The 20619-nt window shown below is 36.0% G+C and overlaps 1 protein-coding gene across 3 annotated transcripts in view; it reads right to left on the reverse strand.

Moving 5' to 3' along the window:
- LOC129238559 (inhibitory POU protein) overlaps positions 1-20619 on the reverse strand; it is a 168117-nt gene that overhangs the window by 12125 nt on the left and 135373 nt on the right. Inside the window, exons 7-8 of one of the 3 annotated variants that reach the window (XM_054873618.1) lie at positions 6657-6814; positions 6389-6602 (exon numbers count right to left, since the gene is read on the reverse strand). In XM_054873618.1, coding sequence (XP_054729593.1) covers positions 6541-6602; positions 6657-6814 — 220 coding nt within the window. In that variant the 3' untranslated portion in view covers positions 6389-6540. Of the gene's footprint in view, positions 1-6388; positions 6821-20619 lie in introns of all 3 variants that reach the window. The other 2 variants (XM_054873617.1, XM_054873619.1) reach the window with 2 other exon arrangements.

Here is a 20619-nt window from a genome sequence, read left to right on the forward strand (position 1 = left end):
AAACATGTAAAATATGAAGTGAAGGTTTTAATTAACAACAAAATAAAAATACAAGCCATAGATTCAGTGAACTACACATCAATAATAAAAGTATTAAAAGAAAAGCCAACGCAATACTACACTTTCAAGCCAAAGGAGCACAGGGGGTTTAAGGTAATTCTGCGTAATATGCACCACTCAACTGATGTTAAAGAAATAACTCAAGCGAACATGGCCACGAAGTAGTTTATATCCTAAACATCTTGCAATCACGAACTAAAAAGCGTCTTCCAATGTTTTCTATCGAACTCAAACCAGACCCAAACAACCAAAATAAATGCATATTCCCTAACATCCCTATTACATTGTAAAATAAGCTTTGAACCACCGCAAAAAAAAAAATTATAGCACAATGTAAAAACTGTCAAAAATATGGACACACAAAAAACTTCTGCTCCAAAATCCCAATATGCGTTAAGTGCGCAGGAGAACACAAAACCAGCGAATGTAAATTAAATGTGGACAGCAGTAAAATCAAGTGCGCTCTTTGCGGAGAAAATCATACCGCAAACTATAAAGGATGCATGGTGTACAAGTCCTTAAAAATCAAGCGTCTCCCAACAACAAAACCAAAAGGCACAACATTAAATGCCGATGAGCTTCCAAAGCAAGCACTAAAAGAAAAAAGCCAAGATCTTCACTTGCAAATGGTAAGACCAAATAAAACATTTGCACAGGTAGTAGCCACGAAATCTGACTCTCCGCCGACACATAACGAACTCAACGAAATTAAAGAAATGATGAAGCAACTTATATCCCAAATGTCACCCTTCCTTCGAAACAAGGAAAATAGATGAACAAAATAAATAATCTGAAACTAGCTCTATGGAATGCAAACGGCCTTGGTCGGCATGTCTTGGAACTTAAAACTTTCCTAGTTGAAAATATAATAGACATCCTACTAGTTTCAGAAACACACTTTACGGAAAAGAACTAAATACAAATTCCAGACTATAATATATTTTTCACCAATCATCCGGACAAAAAGGCACATGGGGGTTCAGCTATAATATTACGAAAAGCAGTAAAATGTGTTATAATGGAACCGTACAAAAAAGACAACATCCAAGCCACAACTGTCCAAATTGAAGAGCAAATGGGGCCCCTGATGATATCAGCTGCATATTGTCCACCGAAGCACAACAACTCGACGACCCAATACGTCGACTATCTCACTCTCGGCAGCAGGTTTATTTTCGGAGGTGACTATAACGCAAAAAACACAGCATGGGGACCAACACTGACAAACACCAAAGGAAAAAATCGAATGGATGCAATGCAAAAAAGGAAAAGGGACTACATAAGTACAGGTGACCCTACCTACTGGTCTACCGATATGAATAAAAAGCCAGATCTTATCGATTTTTTTATGTACAAAGGTGTATATAAAAATCAACTCACAATTAAACCTAACTTGTCATCAGATCATTCGCCAATACTTTTATGGTATCAAACAACTATTGAGTCCCAAGTACATTTCTCAAAATTATAAAATAAAAACACAGATTGGGAAATTTTCCGAGAAACTATTATAAGCGCAATTGACTGCAATGTACCACTTAAAACTGAAGAACAAATCGACGGCGCTATTGCGTTTTTCACCAATGCAATCACTCACGCAATAACCTTATCAACACCAACAGTCAAACACACAACCAAAAGAAAATATATTCCGGACTATATTAGACAGAAGATAAAACTTAAAAGAAAACTAAGGAAACAATGGCAAACAACAAGACATCCAGACGACAAAACAATTTTAAACAGAATGACTAAGGATATTAAACAGATGTTAAAGGAATTTGAAAATAAAAAGCTACAATCTTATTTGGCAAATTTAGACCCTACAAAAAATGGCAAATTCTCTCTATGAAAAGCGACGAAGAACATTAACAAAACAACACTTCACCAATATGCAATTCTTACCGAAAAAAAATACATGGGCTAAAACACATTGGGATAAAGCTTGCACACTTGCGAAACACTTCAAAAATACTTTCTACAATCCAAAAAATAGGCAGCAAAATAACTTACCTGAAACATTCGAATTCAAATATGGAAAAACCATAAAGGTGACCATACATGAAATACTGACAAAAATTAAGAATATAAACAATAAAAAATCTCCAGGCTACGACAGAATTAATGGACAAATTTTAAAGAATCTACCCAGCAATGGAATTAAGTATCTAATGAATATATTTAACTCGTCAATAAGACTCAAATATTTCCCTTTGCTTGGAAAGTTTCTGAAATAATTGCTCTGCCAAAACCAAATAAAGATGCCAACAAGCCTTCATCATACAGTCCGATAAGCCCCTTGCCTATTTTGTCGAAGCTAATTGAACAACTGATTTATAACCGCCTGGATCCCCTAATACAATAGAACGACATCATTCCTTCTCATCAAAATTTGTTTTCGCTGAAAACATTCAACGATACAACAGGTACACAGAGTAATAAAGAAAACACAAAAGGAAATTGACAACAAAAATTATTGTGTCGCAGTCTATCTTGACGTAGCTAAAGTCTTTGACACTGTATGGCATCCGGGACTATGGCACAAAGATACTTCCAATTGACTATTATCTACTCTTGAGGAGTTACCTTTATGAAAGATATTTTTATGTTAAATATTAGGACGAATGCTCTGATGTACTACGTATGGAAGCAGGTGTTCCACAAGCAAGCGTTTTGGGGCCACTCTTATACATTATCTATACACATGATTACCCTGCCCAATTGACGATAGTATGATTGCAACTTTTGCTGATGGCACCGTTTTAATGACATCTAACAAAAACATAAATGTTGCCACAAATAAACTACAACAGCTACTTAACACAACGCTGGCCTGGTTCAATACATGGGGAATCGAAATTAACACAGATAAAACTATCCAAGTGATATACACAAACAGAAAGTAACAGAAAGTATGAAGAAAATCTTCACTGCATGCCTGACACTGGTTTATATAATCCGCTCTCGGAGGATGGTGACGGTCGACTTCATCCCTAACGTTGGAAGAGATGACTACACCAAAAGCTTTAGACCCATCAGTATGACTGATGCTGAAAAGTCTCGAACGATTAGTGGAATTGCGTATAGGTCAGAAGTCACTGAAGGTTCACCTTCCATTTCAGCATGTTTATCAAAGTGGAAAATCCTGCGAGTCGGCACTGTAAAGCCTTGTAGGGTAGAGCTGGCCATCGAAAGGAGGAACTACGCTATGGGCATCTTTTTGGACATAACGGGGCGTTTGATAATGAAACTTTTGACACTTTCGACAATCTCAATCATGAAGCAATGTAGAGAGCTCTTGAATGCAAAGGAGTGCCTGAGAAAATTGTCACCATCATAAAAGAATTGTACTCGGGCGCTTCGTTCCGCGTGAAATACGAAATTGCTCTAAGTGGTAGTATCGAAGTTCAAACCGGTGTTAGGCAAGGATGTGTATTATCTCCACTCTTGTTCAACGTAGTCCTGGGCCTAGCAATGCGACAATCGTGTGCGGTCAGCAGGGGCATTTCCTGGGACTTATGCGGCCGGCTTGAAGACCTAGACTATGCGGACGATATTTGTTTACTATCGCACAAATACTCAGATGCATCAGTTAAACTACAAGCCACACAGTAGCACAAAAAGGTCTAAAAATTAATATTTTTTGTTTTTCCTTGTTCACTCCTCTCGGGAGCATAGGGCCTCGACAAGACTCAGCCTTGTGTTGGTTTCGTTAATATGTTCTTTATTCCTGACAGGGTAGTTGATTAGTCTGCCGCTACCAGTCCTAAGTAGTGGGAATGCCCATCTGTCGTTGCTTAGGAACAACGCCTTCTTACTGCTTGGAGCGCTATCTACGTGTCAAATTTTTCTGCCAGAAAGATCGCACAGACCAAAGTAACATAGCAAAGACCAAAGTATTGCGGATTAACACCACCAGCGTCCTTCAAATTGCCGACACGCCGCTTCAAGATGTAAATGAATTTTCCTACCTTGGGATCAACGCGGCGGCGGATCAACAACTGACTACGCAACCGAATATTTAAAGGACGCGTTGCATTTGGCATGCTAGACAAGGTATGGAGATCAACCCACATCCCGAGGCACACAAAACTGAAAATATTTGATGCCAAAGTCGGTAGTTCTATATGGATGTGAAACATGGAACTTAAGAACAAGCATATCACAATCATTGCAATTCTTCCTAAGTTGCTTACGAAAGATAATGCGGATATTCTGACCTGATATTATAAGCATCGAAGATCTTTGGGCGGCTACCTGGCAAACACCAGTTAACATAGAAATTAATCGTCACAAGTGGAAATGGATCGGACACACATTGTGCAAATCATGGATGACATCGCAAGGACAGTTCTAGACTGCCGTAGGAGCGGGAGACCAGCCAACACATGAAGGCGACAAATAGCAGCAGAGGCGGACAGAGCAGGCCGTTCCTGAAGTCAAATTAAACATCTAGCTCTATACAAATGAAATTATAACTTGTTTATTGAGGTCCTATGTTTCATCTAGGAACTATGAGAAACTTTGGCTCCTTGGTATCACAAGATCTATCTATTCAGATTTCTTCGGCGGTCGAGTAAATTTGAAGAAAATTAAAAAGGGAACCCGAGTGGAGTACAATGGGCTAAATGCTGTTTGAGTGCTATACTTGCTAGTTTGTCCCGACAAAAAAAGTGTCTTTCTATTGATTACCGAGACTTTGGCGCCATAATCTATTTGAAACTGTATTGTTTGGTTATAGTTTCTAAATCTATCGTTTTTTGTCTACTTCTGAATTTATTATGTCGATTACAATATTCACTGTTTCAAGTGTGTCAACTCGCCGTTCATTCACTTGTTTGTTTTGGTCAAAATTTCGTTTTGCGTTCATTACTTTACCTTCCCTCTGCTTTGATCTACAAGCAGCAGCTATATTCCCTTTTTAGCGCATTTTTTGCATAACGTTTCAAAATTTGCATTGCCCCCTTAAATAAGAATGATCATAATCTGCATAATCTGGGCACGACTGAAGTTTAAGTTTTTTCTTTCTGTTCAACTTGTTATCCCCTCTTACTTTGCTGTTCATTTGCGCTGGATATGAACTTGTGTTCTCTTTGATTGAACAGTTTCAGTTGATGCTTGAAAAGTTACTGCAATTAAGAGAATATCTACTGGTGACAGATGCATCTTTTGAAGAACAACTGCATGCACTTGATCGTATGGAGTACGAGCTATGATTTGATCACGTATCATTTCGTCTATGAAATTGGCTGAATAATCTGTGACGTTACAATTAAACTTGCATTCTCTTGCGGTTGCGGTTACCCTTAGGTTTGCGACCCAATCTCTGTGTGTTTGCCTGAGCTTCATTTCCTGTTTAAAAAAATGATAACCAGCAAGGACTATGTGCCGTTTTGACTGCAAATTTTTCGATAATTTGGAATTCAGTTGTATGTTGTCCGAGATTGAAGATTTCCAACGCCAAACGAATTCTTTAATAACTCAAACAATTCTGTATCAATCCACGATAGAATAAACGACTTTTATTTATCTGTGTAAGATTCCCAATTCTGCTGGTCCTTATTAAATGAACGAAATTGTGATTCCAGCGTGCGCTTAGGATCACTGTTGCTAAGCATGGACTGCTGAATTGACTGCATCCACTGTTTTTGTTGCTCAAGCAATGATATTGCGAATCTTTGCTGCTGCTGGACTAATTCCTGAATAAGACTCTAATTCATGATTTTCACGTTTTTAAGTGGATGTATTTTAGTACATATACTGTACTAATTTACTTGTTTTTTCCTTGTCGCCACTAAATGTCGATATGTTCAACTTTTATTTAATCCAAAATCAATACATGTTTTTCATGTTGTATTTAACAAAAATTAAAAAAAAAAAAATTATATTATATTTCTCCCGCTGTGCTGTCATTTGTTACTCAGTGTTGTTTCTTTAGACATTCGGACCTGGATCGAGTAGGTTATTGTAGCTAATGGACATTATCGAATGATTTTACTGATATACTTATATAATAAGTAAATGTATGTTGTATAAAAAATTCATGAAATTTCATTAAATTTTGCCCAAAACAGAAGTTCATTGGTTTACTCTCAAGGTGTCCACAAATACCGTACCCATCCTGTATTTTAAATGTACAATTTCGAGCTCATGTTTTGTCTGCATGTGACATTGAGTGGAGTTCTATGAATAAATCGGATAGTTTATCCCGAATTTCATTTGAATTTATTGTTGAATGACACGTGGTAGACCCAAGGACAATAAGAAGTATGTGCATGTATACTACAATTTTATGAAAATGTTTATAAATATAAATAATTTTTCTTACCTTCAATAAAAGAATAGAATCAACCCTGTTAAATTTTTATATGATTGCTCCAAATATTCTCTCGTTGATTGCAATGATTTTCCTCAAAGAATATGTTTCATCGCAGTGTTGCGTCAGATCTACAGGTAAAAGTCTCCAGAAAAAAACGACTATCAGTATCCAAACCCCGCCGATCCATGCCCAGTCATTGAGGGAGTAACACTACTAACTATACCTAATTGTGTGGCTGTATTATTTGTTTGTCAGTGTTGTGCAGCAAATTTCATACGTTTTTGTTTTTGCCTTTGGTTGCAGAACCAGACACGCACCACGTTTTTCTTCAAGTCCAATTTCTCAGCAATAGCAGCAATTTTCTCACCAGAGGGCCTTGGCTGCACGGCAAAATATGCTTCCAGGGAACGTTTTTCAGGCGCCGCAATGGAAGTCCTTTTTCTTGAAAAAAGACTCGATATAGATTACTGTTACAAAGTAGTTGCATTTAAGGTTTCTTGCCAATGTAAAGACGTTGCATACAGGGTGCCCAAAAAGCTATTTATTTGCCATACTGAAATACCCATTTCTTAAATCAACACCATTTCTTATTCATCGAAAAAATGCAATTTAATAGTATTGAAAGGAAAGAAACTGGATTTTTAAGTAATTACATGCCAAATGGGTACCCAATATATTAAACAATGGTTTTTGTAAGATTTTAGGAAATTACTTAGTCTAGTTCAGTCGCCATAAATAATTTTATTTTAATAGCCAAAATATCTCCCAAAACTTACAATTATTTATTGTCATAATACATCCAAAACTATATACTTATTGCCTTGGTGAAATATTGTTAAAATAATGTTTTTTATCATAAATTTAGAAAGCACAATTGCAAAAAATTTAATTAAATCGGGCGATTATAATTTAGAGAGTTTTAGTAAGCCGCCTCTTAAAGTAACCTGTCTATGTATTTCCACAGTTCAGTAAAGAATACATAGCACAATGTTAATTTTCGAATGACTGAGCTCATAACTCTCATACAAAGAGAGAACCATAAATAGCTTTATGAAAACTAAACATTATCTCAGCTATATATGTATATATATTTATACAGTATGCAAAATCCATATTTTACAGTAATTCCATTCCTGTAAACAAAATTAAACTAAAAATTTACGTAAATAAAAATTTATACAGGATGCATATCAGACTTTCTTGAGTAATTAAAAAAATAGGTCTGAATTTAGTTTAATATAATATTTAGTTAGGTATCCTTTTTGTTGTAAAATAGCTTTTAGACGCTGATTCGTTGGAAAAACAGCTTTTAGATGGATTCTACAAGTTTTTCATGAAGTTGGGAAATATTTCTGGATATATTCTGGACTTTCAAATATTTTTGGCGTTATATCATACAATGCCAACAGCCTGGTATTCAACGCGGTGTGCTTGGGATCATTATCTTGTTGAAAGATAAAATGTCATAGCTTTAAGCACTTTCATATAGGTTTTTATTCAAAATACTAACACAAATATATTTTTTTGCACTCATCATTCTTTTTATATGATCATCATATCTTTTATAAAAAGAATGATGAGTGCAACCCGAGGCATTAAAGCATCTCCAAAGCATTACCGATGAAGCTCGGTGGTTATAGGTTAGTTTGTTATTGCGTCGAACCAAATGAGTGCTGACCAAAATTCACACAAATTGTGGTTTTGCTAAACGATGGGAGAATGAAGAGAACAACCCGCTCACGGATCTGATGAAAACAGTGTCAATAATAAATTTAACTTGCAAATGATAAAGGAACGGAGATTTTTTTACATACTAACATAGTACATAAAAGACACACATTTTTGAATACAAATTCATTTCTAAGGTAATTAAATTCATTATTTTTATTTATGTAAATGATATTAATTCTTAATTAATTCTTCAATATTTAGTTCTTGTTAATATCGACTAATTCTGAAGATTTGATAAGTGTTCGTACGTCAGATTGTTGCTGCGACTTGATTGATTGAAAGCTGCGTAGATATTGAGCACGGTCACAGCAAACCAAAAGCGTCGACATCACAGTTTCATGGAGTACGCTAATTTCCCAGAAATGATGTCTTTTATTTAGGGACTATTAGCCTCTGGTAACGCTCAAGCATGCATGTCCAGCAGGCTTATGTGTGTGCGTGTCGGATGACACTCGTACTTGCTTCGTGTCACACATACTTGTTGTCGGCTGTTGTATGATGAAAATCAAAAATTTTAGATATTAGCGTCAAGCACCCGACACGCACACACATAAGCAGCAGAACAAGCATGCTTGAGTGTCACCAGAAGCTATATCTTGCAAAAGTAGCCTGTTTTGATTTTTGCTTTTTTATTAATTCCCTCAGTAGGTTTAATATTTTTACTTAGACTGAATAATAAGCTCCGTTTCACAGTTTCTGATATTTTTGGCAGCTTATCCCTTGTGCATGCTTACGAATAAAATTGCCCTTAATTTGACAATTTACCGATTTACGTCCCATGATTAAAAATGTGCAAAATCTTTCATATGGAGGCGTTCCATACGTACGTTAACTTTTGAATTTCAAATTTTGTTGCTACTTGGTAATTTAGTTGTATTTTGGAAATTTCAATATTTTGGCTTTGCGAAATTTCATTGTTTTTGCAAGTAGTAACAAAATCTGAAATTCGAATGTTCATAGATGTATGGAACGCCCCATATGTATATTACAAGCATGCTGACGGCGAAACACTGAGTAAGTGCTTGGCAAATAAAAGGACAATTCCAAAGTTTTGCCTTGTGATGGTAGGTTGTCCGTTCCTTTTGAAATTGCAAGTTAAACATTTTTCTTTCAAATTATAAAACATACGAAGTCTGTTCAAAAAATAAGGTGAAGGTTTCAAATTTTCGCGAGCTACTACTTTCGATTATTATTATTTTTTATGTTGGTACACTCGTCTCGAAGATATGTTCACTGTTTTAGTAATATAGCATGTTTAGTTTGTTTCGGAGAGGCATAAATGAGACAAGTGTTTTGCGTGTGCGGTGATTTTCTGCTATCGACTCTTGGCTCTCTTGGACTCTTCCATTAGGACGATTTGCTTATGGGTTTGGTGTCATAACAGAATATCCATGATCCGTCACCAGCTATGACCCGTTTAAGCAAATCTGGATCATCGTTGACGTCATTCAACAATTCCTGAGCGATGCTGTTTTTAGTCAAAATTCAGCAATTTTGGAACGAATTTCGCTGCCACACGCTTTATGCCCAAAATTTCCGAAAAGATTGCATGATACCGATATGCCGACATTCTCAGCAACTTGTACTTGTTGTTGAATATGTTGTAAGAACAAAAGTTCGAAATTTCTTGTTAAATAATTTGCAATGCATAATGATTCATACAAAACAAGGGTGTACGAATATGGATTTTGCAATTGTGTATAGGATTTGAACAGAATATTTATTTAAATTAAAGTTATTCTAAAAGAATTAAATTTCATATAGTTTGTTTTCATTTATGTCAAAAAATCGAGATTTTTCTGGCAAAGGGCTATTCGTCATCATTGTATTGAGTAGAGATGGGCGCAGACGATTGTTTCGAAATACGACACAGGAAACCATAAAGTATTTTCCTTTGATCGATCGATGAGCTTTTAATAAGGCTCGCCTAGGCATAAAATCTTCGTATATGCTTTTATTTTCAGTATACTATCGTTTATATAATTATTATTTATGGGTTGGACCTCGTATCATGATTTGGTAGAGGTCACACATTCAGTTCGAGTCATGTAGAAATATTTCAAAAATATTATATTATATGTTCGAAATGGTTATATCGTGATAGGGAGTGAACCATTGTCTACGCCCATCCCAATAAGAAGATGAGTTTAAATACATGCACAAATGTATGCACACATATTTAAACAAGATTCTGTGCACCAACTACGTACATACATACACACGAATTTAGGCTAAACTAATGCACATTCAATAAGTAGCATATCCCAGTAGCTTTGTTGTTCGAAATTGAAAACAAGGGCACGATATACAGTTTGTGGTCGATAAAGCAACAGGTAATTTTTAATGCGTTTATACAAATGCAAAGCCTCTACAGCAGTTCTTTTAAACAACTCGGTGGTCGACTACGAAAACAATGCATTTCTATTTAATTATGATGACTGAACTATAAGCTAACTACAATGAAATGAAGAACTTCCCCAAACTCACAAGCAAGTGAAGAGTTTACTCACGTTTCTTCGTTTATTCCGGCACTGTCTTGCTCTTGTCAGAACATGACATCACTCCCTAAATTTTTACTTCTTTGGGAGTCTGCAACCACACACAGTTTTTCAATGTTTATCAGAGAGACAAAATGGTTTCACCACATCGGGAATTAGATGGGGAGACTTGTGTCCAAACAAGTGGTATTATAAAGAGCCATCAGACTTAAATGGGCTCATCTACATTCTCATGATATCTCAAACACTTAATGATGTTTGTCACTCTTTGTGTTCAACACATACCGTACGAAGTGCACGACGGTGGTATTTATATAGAGTTCAAAAAAATGAGTTTGGTTTCTCTTTTTTATTTCAATTGCGTTTTTCGGCGTCATTTCAATTTTAGTTATTTTTTGTTTCATACCTATATAAATATATAACACCCTTGTTTTGGGTGTTTGGCCAAGCTCCTCCTTCTATTTTCGCTGTGCGTCTTGTTGTTGCTCCACAAAAGGAAGGGCCTACAGTTTCAAGCCGACTCGGAATGGCAGATATTTGTTATGAGGAGCTTTTTCATGGCAGAAATATACCCAGAGGTTTGCTATTGCCTGCCGAGGGCGACTGCTATTAGGAAAAACTTTTTCTTCAGTTTGGTGTTTCACCGCGATTCGAACCTATGTACATTCTCTTTGAATTCCGAATGGTAGTCACGCACCAGCAGTCGCCTGCTGTTATAGCATCGAATTATGGAAAAATTAGTAACAATTTAATATTTTCGAGTTTACATGAATTCTTGTTAATAATAAAAAACTTCAATTATAATGACGTCAATGAGAAACGTACTTTTAAGGAGTTCAAACCTTTAAACAGAGCAATATTTGTTGAACCAATATTCTGACAAGTGATATAAAACTAATTGTTTTTTTTTAGTTAAATTCGCATGACCGGTGTGCCCCGGAAAGGTGTATACACAAGATATCCGCAATGACTGTTTTTATTCAAAAAGGCATTACGATAGTCGGCAAGAGAAAAACAAGGAAAACACTTATCAGCAACTCGATATGTCCACGTAATGCTTCCCATATACACTTATTTTATATAAAATTACTGATAATAATAAATATTACCTAATCTGAATGAAATAGAATTAAAATAAAAAATGTTGTTTAAAGCACCGTTGTTAATATTTAAATGTAACCCTTTTTTTTAATTTGAATGTTCTATCTTGGAGTGATACTTGACTCCAAACTCCATTGGAAGCTACACATTGAAAATCGGGTAAAGAAGGCCAGTATAGCCTTCTACTCCTGCAAGTCTATGTTCGGTAAAAAATGGGGACTCAAGCCACAGGTCGTGCTGTGGATGCGCAACGCAGTGGTTTTGCCAATTTTAACATATGGATGCCTAGTTTGGTGGGAAGCTCTTCGAAACGGCTATAATATCACTAAACTGGGGGGGGGGGAGCAAAGAACTGCATACATTGGCATCACCGGAGCATGTAAAACTTGACTTTTCCGTCATTTCCATCGCAGCTCAAAGTGCAATCAGGTTAAAGGAGATTGGCCTCTGGAGACCTCCGGGCAGTTAACACCGTATTTCTCCGAACTTCAAACAGATCTCTCTATCCGTAAACTAGAGTTTGAGGGCCGTGCTAGGATAGTCTTTCCAAATAGGCAGGATTCGATCCAGGGGAAAATCTACACTGATGCTTACACCTCTGTCTTCATTGACGGTTCCAAGATGGAATCGAGATTCGGAGGAGAGGTTTTCTTTAAATCAGCCAATTTATCTATCTTCTTTAAACTGCCGAACACTGCAAGTGTTTTTCCAACAGAAGCCTTTGCGAAATGCTTAGGGAACGCGGGAGCGAGGGAGATATTAACATTTTCTCCGATATTCAAGCCGCGATTAAGGCTCTGACGACGCCATGGTGCAGACCGAATTTAGTAAACTCCTGTAAAGAAGAGATCAAATCTTTTGGGTGTGCAGGTAACATTTCTCTGATCTGGGTTCCAGGGCATAGAAACATAGAGAGAAATGAAATTACAGATGAGCTTGCCAGGAAGGGAACTGAATTGGCCTCAGAGACCTCCTACCCGGTCATCGGCATCCCCCTGACAGTTATCAAAGGGGAACTGCACAAATTATTTCTCAGGAAAGTCCATTTCTTCATGTGCTATTTCGAAAATCCTTTGGCCCCACTACAATATACGAAGGACTCAAAAAGTCCCTTGGACTCCTCGCCATTCAATTTCCAAACTCGTAGCTGTGTTTACCGGTCACTGGACGAGCGGCACACACGCGGAAAAGCTAGGGTTACCATTTAACCCCCATTGCAGAAGTTGGGGGGACCTTTCAGAGAAGGAGATTGTAGAGCATTTTCTCTGCAAATGTCCGGGTTTGGCAGCTAGACGACTAAGACCACTGAGCACTCCTTTCTTCGACGACTAAGGTCACTGTGGCAGTGCGCCAACCTAAATCCAATCAACCTCCTCAATTATATCAACAGCTCTGGCTGGCTGTAGATATCTGCCTGTTAGAGGTCTCATGATGGTATCAAATCGGCGATTTAGTGCTACTTGAGGAGTGCCAGACCGGCACTTCGACCATTTCACCTACTTACCTATTCCTAGCAATAAATTAGAAAATTTGAATGTGGGTAATACACCTACATTTGTACGTGAAGGGATCTCTGATATAACCGTAGAACATATTCGGGATAGGGAATTAGTAAGAAAGTGGATATTATCTTAAGAACCATCGATTGAATCGCAGGACAATAAGATTTGACAATTAGGGGCTCGCCAACACTTAATAAAATCCTTAGGAACCCAAAACAGACATTTTGAGATACAAAGAATTGGAAGCAGGCCCGAATGCAAAAGAAATATAGAAAAGGTAGTGGACAACTACTTAAGAACCATGATCTCAGCAGATGCACCACAGCTGAGCGATCAAAAGAAACTGCACTATGTGTTAAGCCAGATTCTGGCAAACTAGTATAATATAATAATGTAACGTAAATTAGAATAGAATAAATTAAATAATATTGAATTTAAAAATTGAAATTGTATTAAAGCTTAACATTAAGTTATTTTATATTGTTTATTTATAAGTAGGTATGTAGTATACTTTACTGTTTCTCGCTGTCGCTATTTCTTTACCTGTTTCTATTTACTTCCGAGCATTGACTCTATTTCTACAGCTATACCTACTTTCCGTTCTTCCTATTTCTATTTACTTAACTGCAAACTCTCTCTAACTCTCCACATACTGTTCTTCCATTTCCGCTATTTCTCGTGTCTTAGTTTTAGGCCTAATATAAGGACAGTACATGTGTAATAAACTCCACTTTTGAATTGTTAATCGGACGAGTGCGGTGTTCTTTTTTAATTACGCGGCGTTACAGGCAATATTACTTTGATTTCGCGCTTCCCAAAGTAAAGTGGTTTTTCTTATAATTTAATATACGTAGTATATCTGCTCAAACCAGTGAAGAATTTTCACTATGTATATCAACTACAATCACAATGATTTATCATTTCGAGGCAATGCTGACCAAATAGTCATAATATTAATGACGATATGTATATAATTGGCGCATACACCCGTTTTGGGTGTTTCGCCGAGCTGCTGCTTCTATTTCTGGTGTGCGTCTTGATGTTGTTCCACAAATGGAGGGATCTACTGTTTCAAGCCGACTCCGAACGACAAATATTTTTTATGAGGAGCTTTTTTATGGCAGAAATACATTCTGAGGATTGCCATTGCCTGCAGAGGGCCGATCGCTATTAGAAACACCTTTTTCTTCATTTTGGTGTTTCACCGAGATTCGAACCCAGGTTTTCTCTGAGTTCCGAATGGTAGTCAAGCACGAAGCCATTCGGCTACGGCGGCCGCCGACGACATAGTCATAATAAATTTCGAAGCCAATCTATGCAATAGAATTCGATTAGTATTAGCAAAATAGGCCATTGTAACATTCACAAAGAAATTCAAGCTCAAGCATCTTAAACCAATTTACTAAAATGGAAGTCATACAAAAAAGAGATGGCGGGAAAGGACATATGACACACAAAAAAACTAGTCGATTGTTTTAACTCATCACTTGCGTAAAACTAAATATAATTAAAAAATAAGTATACATATTCATAGTGTTTGTTGTCATTATTAATTTGACGTACACACTTTTCGTATTCTTCAAAATGAATTCGGTTAAGTGTGAGCTTGCGGAGAAAATTGAGCGCAAAAAGCAAGGCATTGCTCATTTGTTGCACTATGCCAAAGTATTATAAAAACTTTAAATTATTGGAAAAGTACGGTAACTTATGTGTTAAAAAATTTAATGAAAACTTTACGTCGGAAAAAAAGGCAAAAAATAGTATCATTAAAAAACTGAAGTCTTATGATCGTGTGAAAAGATTGTAGGATCCAATCAAAAGGATAAACAAAATTAGAGTGCGAGCGCGAATTTTATATAGTCAATATACATATTTATGGAAAAGCAGACTTTAGTCAAAGCAGACAGTAAATAGATTCAGGATACTGAGTTTTATACTGCAAAGAAGAGGGGAGGAGTCGCAGGAGCTTTCAAGCTAAAAATATGCGCAGGGCTATTCTAAGATCTATGTATGTACAGGTCTATGAGCGGGACAAACACCTGAGGAGGACACGAAAGGAAAGATATGGATCCTTCAGGTCGCAATGCTAGATCCCATCTTAATAATATAAATGATAACGAATTACTAGTAGTTCCAGAGGGTATGTAAAACTAAATATAGTAATTAGCCGTGCTTATGATAGAAGTAATTTAAAAAACAAAACAAAAAAATTTATCATACATTATTTTTTCTGCTTGTTACGTACCGTGCATACCGAGCAAACAACTGCACCTCCTGCATCCATTAAAGTCAACATTAGTAGTTTGTGGTTTCCAAACATTTTGCAATGGCGAATATAAAGGGTGGTTAAATTTCAAGGGCCGATGTTGAATGTGAACCACACCTAAACGTCAACGACACCGTTTGACTTCTTTCTTTGGAGTTATTTGAAAGAAAAGGTGTACCTCGATAGGCCAGCAACAGTTCAAGAGCTAAAAGATGAGATAATTCGGCACATTAGCGGCATAGAACGTCAATTATGCCTCAGCGTCATCGAAAATTTGGACCATCGGATGGAGGTGTGCCGCCGAGACCGCGGCGGTCATTTGGCCTATATTTTGTTCCATACGTAATTGAGCCATACCAATATTATCATAATAAAGAAAAATAATAATAATTTTCAAAAAAAAATTGTATTTTATTCAAAAGCAACACCGGCCCTTGAAACTTAACCACACTTTAGATAACGAACTATTTGCATTTTGTGGTTTTTGGAGGTATGCCGCCGAGACTGCGGCGGTCATTTGGCCGATATTTTGTTCCATACGTAATTGAGCCATACCAATATTATCATAATGAAGAGTAATGATAATAATTTCCTAAAAAAATTGTATTTTATTCAAAAGCAACACCGGCCCTTGAAACTTAACCACACTTTAGATAACGAACTATTTGCATTTTGTGGTTTTTGGAGGTGTGCCGCCGAGACCGCGGCGGTCATTTGGCCGATATTTTATTCTATACATAATTGAGCTATACCAATATTATCATAATGAAGAGTAATGACAATAATTTCCTAAAAAAATTGTATTTTATTCAAAAGCAACACCGGCCCTTGAAACTTAACCACACTTTAGATAACGAACTATTTGCATTTTGTGGTTTTTGGAGGTGTGCCGCCGAGACCGCGGCGGTCATTTGGCCGATATTTTATTCTATACGTAATTGAGCTATACCAATATTATCATAATGAAGAGTAATGACAATAATTTCCTAAAAAAATTGTATTTTATTCAAAATCAACACCGGCCCTTGAAACTTAACCACCCTTTATAAAGCTATACCGACAGGTTTGCCCTGTGTGAATGTGAAGTCAAGAGGCTGAACGCAATATTTGTGGACAGGGTCCAGCAAACAATCAATTTAACGTTTTCAAGGAGAATAAGCACTACTCTTTTTTAACTATTGCTGGGTATAAAGATGCGAACAAAAGATTATCAAAAAATACGCTGATCTATAAAGCGACAACGATTGCGTGCGCAACAACAGAAGCGAAGGTCGTATAAAATACTTGTTGCAGTCTTCTTTGTTTAATGTGCTTATTTTTAAATTGTTAGACTATAATTTTATTATTAATTTTTTGGATTTTTTAAATATAAGCCACTATATTAACCATTATGTTTATACTTTTTTCGACTTTCTGAAAATATTTAATGCCTTTTTCAGGCTACTTTTATGAAGTCTGAAGCCTGTTAAAAACTTTAACAGAAATAAGAAATCGTAAATATGGAAGGTGTCCACTACACTCGTAGTGTAGTTATATTGATTGTACCTCCTAAATTCTTAGTTGTATTAATTATGTACCTACATTCAGAAATTACTCAGGCTTTGACAAGTCCATGATCATTAAATTGTTTTATCATATGACTTAGGAACCTCCTTAGACCACAAAAATGAATGCGTAAAAATTAAAATGTTGGAAAATCAAATTAATTGTTCTCGTATACTTAGAAGGAGTGTCTCGCGGTATTAAGATTAAAGGAAAAAATACTTTGAAACTGTATAAGCAATGGCGGAATGCAAGGCATGTAATTCAGTCCAGACAAATCCCTAAATCTGCGTATTGAAGCAAGTCGATGTTCACAAGCTGTTCAGTACAATAAACAAATTCTTTCTACAAAAATGGCTGCTGAGATGCCGCAAATGTTTTATAATTATTTAGAAAAAAATACTAAAAAGCCTTATTTCGAAGGGAATTTTTCTACATATCAGAAAATTGTAAGCTTTATATTGATAAATGTGAATCAAAGAACAACAATGAAAATGGAAACATAAAGTTATCATATCCAATTTTTGCAGAAATAGTGAAGAAGACTTATTATCAATTTATCAATTTCATGCTAAGTCACCCCTCACCCCGGTTTTTAAATAATAATTTAAATGGCTGGGATTCGCAATAATGTATATTGGGCAATTTTTGGCAAACTATAATGTCTTTATTGAAACTTGGTGGAGATGTTAGGGAGGGTTTAAGGAACAATCATTATAACTCAAAATGATTCGGGAAATAATAATTTCGTAATTATTTGCTTCAAAGTGCCCTCGGGAACTTCACTATAATTTGGCACATTACACTATATATTTTTTTACACTTCACTAAAATTCACTAAATATACACTCACACGCGTGTTTTTACTTATTTTTATACTTATGTATATTCGAATTATTTTCATTAAAATTTAATGCAAATGCATTTGTCCATAGAATCACTTTTCAATTTTAATCGTGAATAAGAAGATTAGAATGACAACAGTATGGTGTTGCCAGATGCCTGCAAATGAAAACAAAAATGAAGTATTTTAGTTTAGTGTTAATGATAGGGATGGGGGTTATTGTGCGTAGTTACTACACACACGCATATGACGTTTTAATTTTGGGTTCAGTGGTTTTAACATGGAATGGAGTTCTACGCAAAAATACTGTGGATTGCGTAGCCGGAGTTGGACTGATGACGGTTGTTTTTTTTGAAAGGAAACGAGTTTTTTAATAAAGACAACTACGATCATCCTATTTGTTTTGCAGACATGATAATTGAATTTTTGTGGAGAAAATCTGTTTATAAAAGGCATGAGAACCCGTTTGTAAAACTGATCGAAGCAATACAATACATTTATAAACCCTAATTTTTGGCTTTTAATTACTTTATTATTTTTATTATTTTAAATTACAGCAAAAAATACTGCAGTTTTACAATTAACCCTCCACTGAACATCTCTGCATACGAACTTCGTTTTTATTTCAGGTGTATAGCAACACCAACTTTTCGCTAAATTACAGAACTTTAACATTAAATTACTTAAAAACTATAAGGCTCCGGAGGGTGCGATTTTCAGTTTTAAGATGGGAATACTCCACTCTATCCTCTCTTTTACCTTTTTTTTTTCAAAGCGATATACATTATACAAAATTTTTTCCATTTAAATTTTATTCACCATTTAACAATTGTAGTAATTCACACTTCACATTAAAAAAGTAAAAAAACGAATTGATGTTTAAATAGAATTTCTATCAAACACGTAGTGGAAACAATTCTCTCAAAACGCAAATCCTGCAAGCATTCTAGCATTCCATCAGAGGTGTTCTTAAATGGAAACTACGATTCTCATAATAGAGAGTTGTATTTTTTGATGATTTCATATATTTTTTAAATTTTGAGCTGTTGTGGAAGTTGACAAAATGCCAAAATTTAGCTTTGCAAATTGCTGCGAAACACGTAAAACTGGGCATGTGTAGTGAAAGTAGGGGTGTGACGCCACACAGACAGACGATTTTATTAAGCTGAGCACAGACGGAAAACAAATCCAAACAATCGGTTGAAATTTCAAAATATTGATGCGTGTGTGGCGCAGTTGGCAAACCGATCGAAAATTGACAACATTTTTTGTTATCTTGCAATCGATTGCGTGTGTGCCGAAGTTGACGATTTTTCTCATTTTCTTTGAAATTTTGAAGTGTGCACATGACCTTCTTTTCATGCATTTTTTCCGCGTTCCACGTTTACTCATGGACGATAAGCGTGAAGCTAAAATTGTCAACAAACCCAAACGTGTGTGGCAAAATGAGTTTAAACCGATTGTTTGGATTTGTTTTCTGTTTGTGGCCCGCATTTAAAAGTACCGAATAACAAAGTCTTTCTTCATGTGAATGATAGAATACAAGATTGCGCCTTCCGAATTTGCTGTGATTTCAGCGCTGCAGATAAACAAACAAAAGAAGGAAAATATGTATACTTATTTGTGAAGAGGAAGTAATGTAAACTGCCAAGCACAAGAAATTATAAACAGAAACACAAATTCTTGTCACGGCGTCAACGGAAAAATATCGAAAAAACAAATATACATATTCAGGCATGTTCTGAAAATCGCGCGACTTCAATTCGGATCCGAAATGGCAATTCGTACGATTTTGTTTTGGGTGTTCTGTAATTCGTCCGATTTCATTTAAATTCGAATTTAAGTTCGAAACTACATAACATATGTAGTAGTAATCAAGTAGATGACATTGAAACAGAAAGCGTATTAGAAAACAATCCAATTGATGAGGAAATTGCTGAAAATTAGGAAAACAGTAGTTTATACAGTGTTGGCAGAAATATAAGAGACTCTATTGCCAGAAATTTAATATTATTGTATGAAACATAAAATTTATTCATATTAAAAGTAAATATATGCATAACAGTTCAATAAGATTCTTTTATATTTATTTTTTAGTCTCTATCTCAAGCACTTTAATTTTAATTTTAACTGTTTCATGTTGTAACTGCTCCATTTTGAGGTAATGTCTTTGCTTTTGCTCTATACTTTGAGTCTTCAAGCGATTTTGCTCTGCCAGCAATTCATTTTCTTTCTCAACAGCACGACAAAGTCGTCGAATCTCTTCCCTTTCATCTTCCTGCGATTTTGCAATCTTGTGTTGGTTTTCGCAAATGTTATCTAAAGTGGTGGATATTTTCTCCATACAAGTAGATTTCGTTGCCATACACGTCTGAAGGCTGTCCTGCGTTGACACTCGTGGCCTTTTTGCAGCTCTCGGGGTAGCCACCGCATCCCTACTTGTTTGGGGACGTTCTTCCTCAGATTCGATAGCGCTATTATTTTTTCTGTCCCAAAGCTTCTAGAATGGTTTATGCCCTCAACGGCTGCAAAAATTCCACAAGTTCTTGCAACACATTCTTCGTTGCTCGTCAGTACATGCTTGTTAAAGGGTCCACCTCCTGTTGCCCTTGATTCTAGATTGTTATGGGCAACCTTTTTCCGAATGCACCCTTTCCAGTCAGACCATATCTTGAAAAAAGACAACTCAAAAATATTTATTTTAATATTTGACTAAATACTTACTTTTTTCCATCCATTAACATCTTTTTGGGACG

Source organism: Anastrepha obliqua, chromosome 2 (assembly GCF_027943255.1).
Source record: "Anastrepha obliqua isolate idAnaObli1 chromosome 2, idAnaObli1_1.0, whole genome shotgun sequence".
In the NCBI taxonomy this organism is placed as follows: Eukaryota; Metazoa; Arthropoda; class Insecta; order Diptera; family Tephritidae; genus Anastrepha; species Anastrepha obliqua.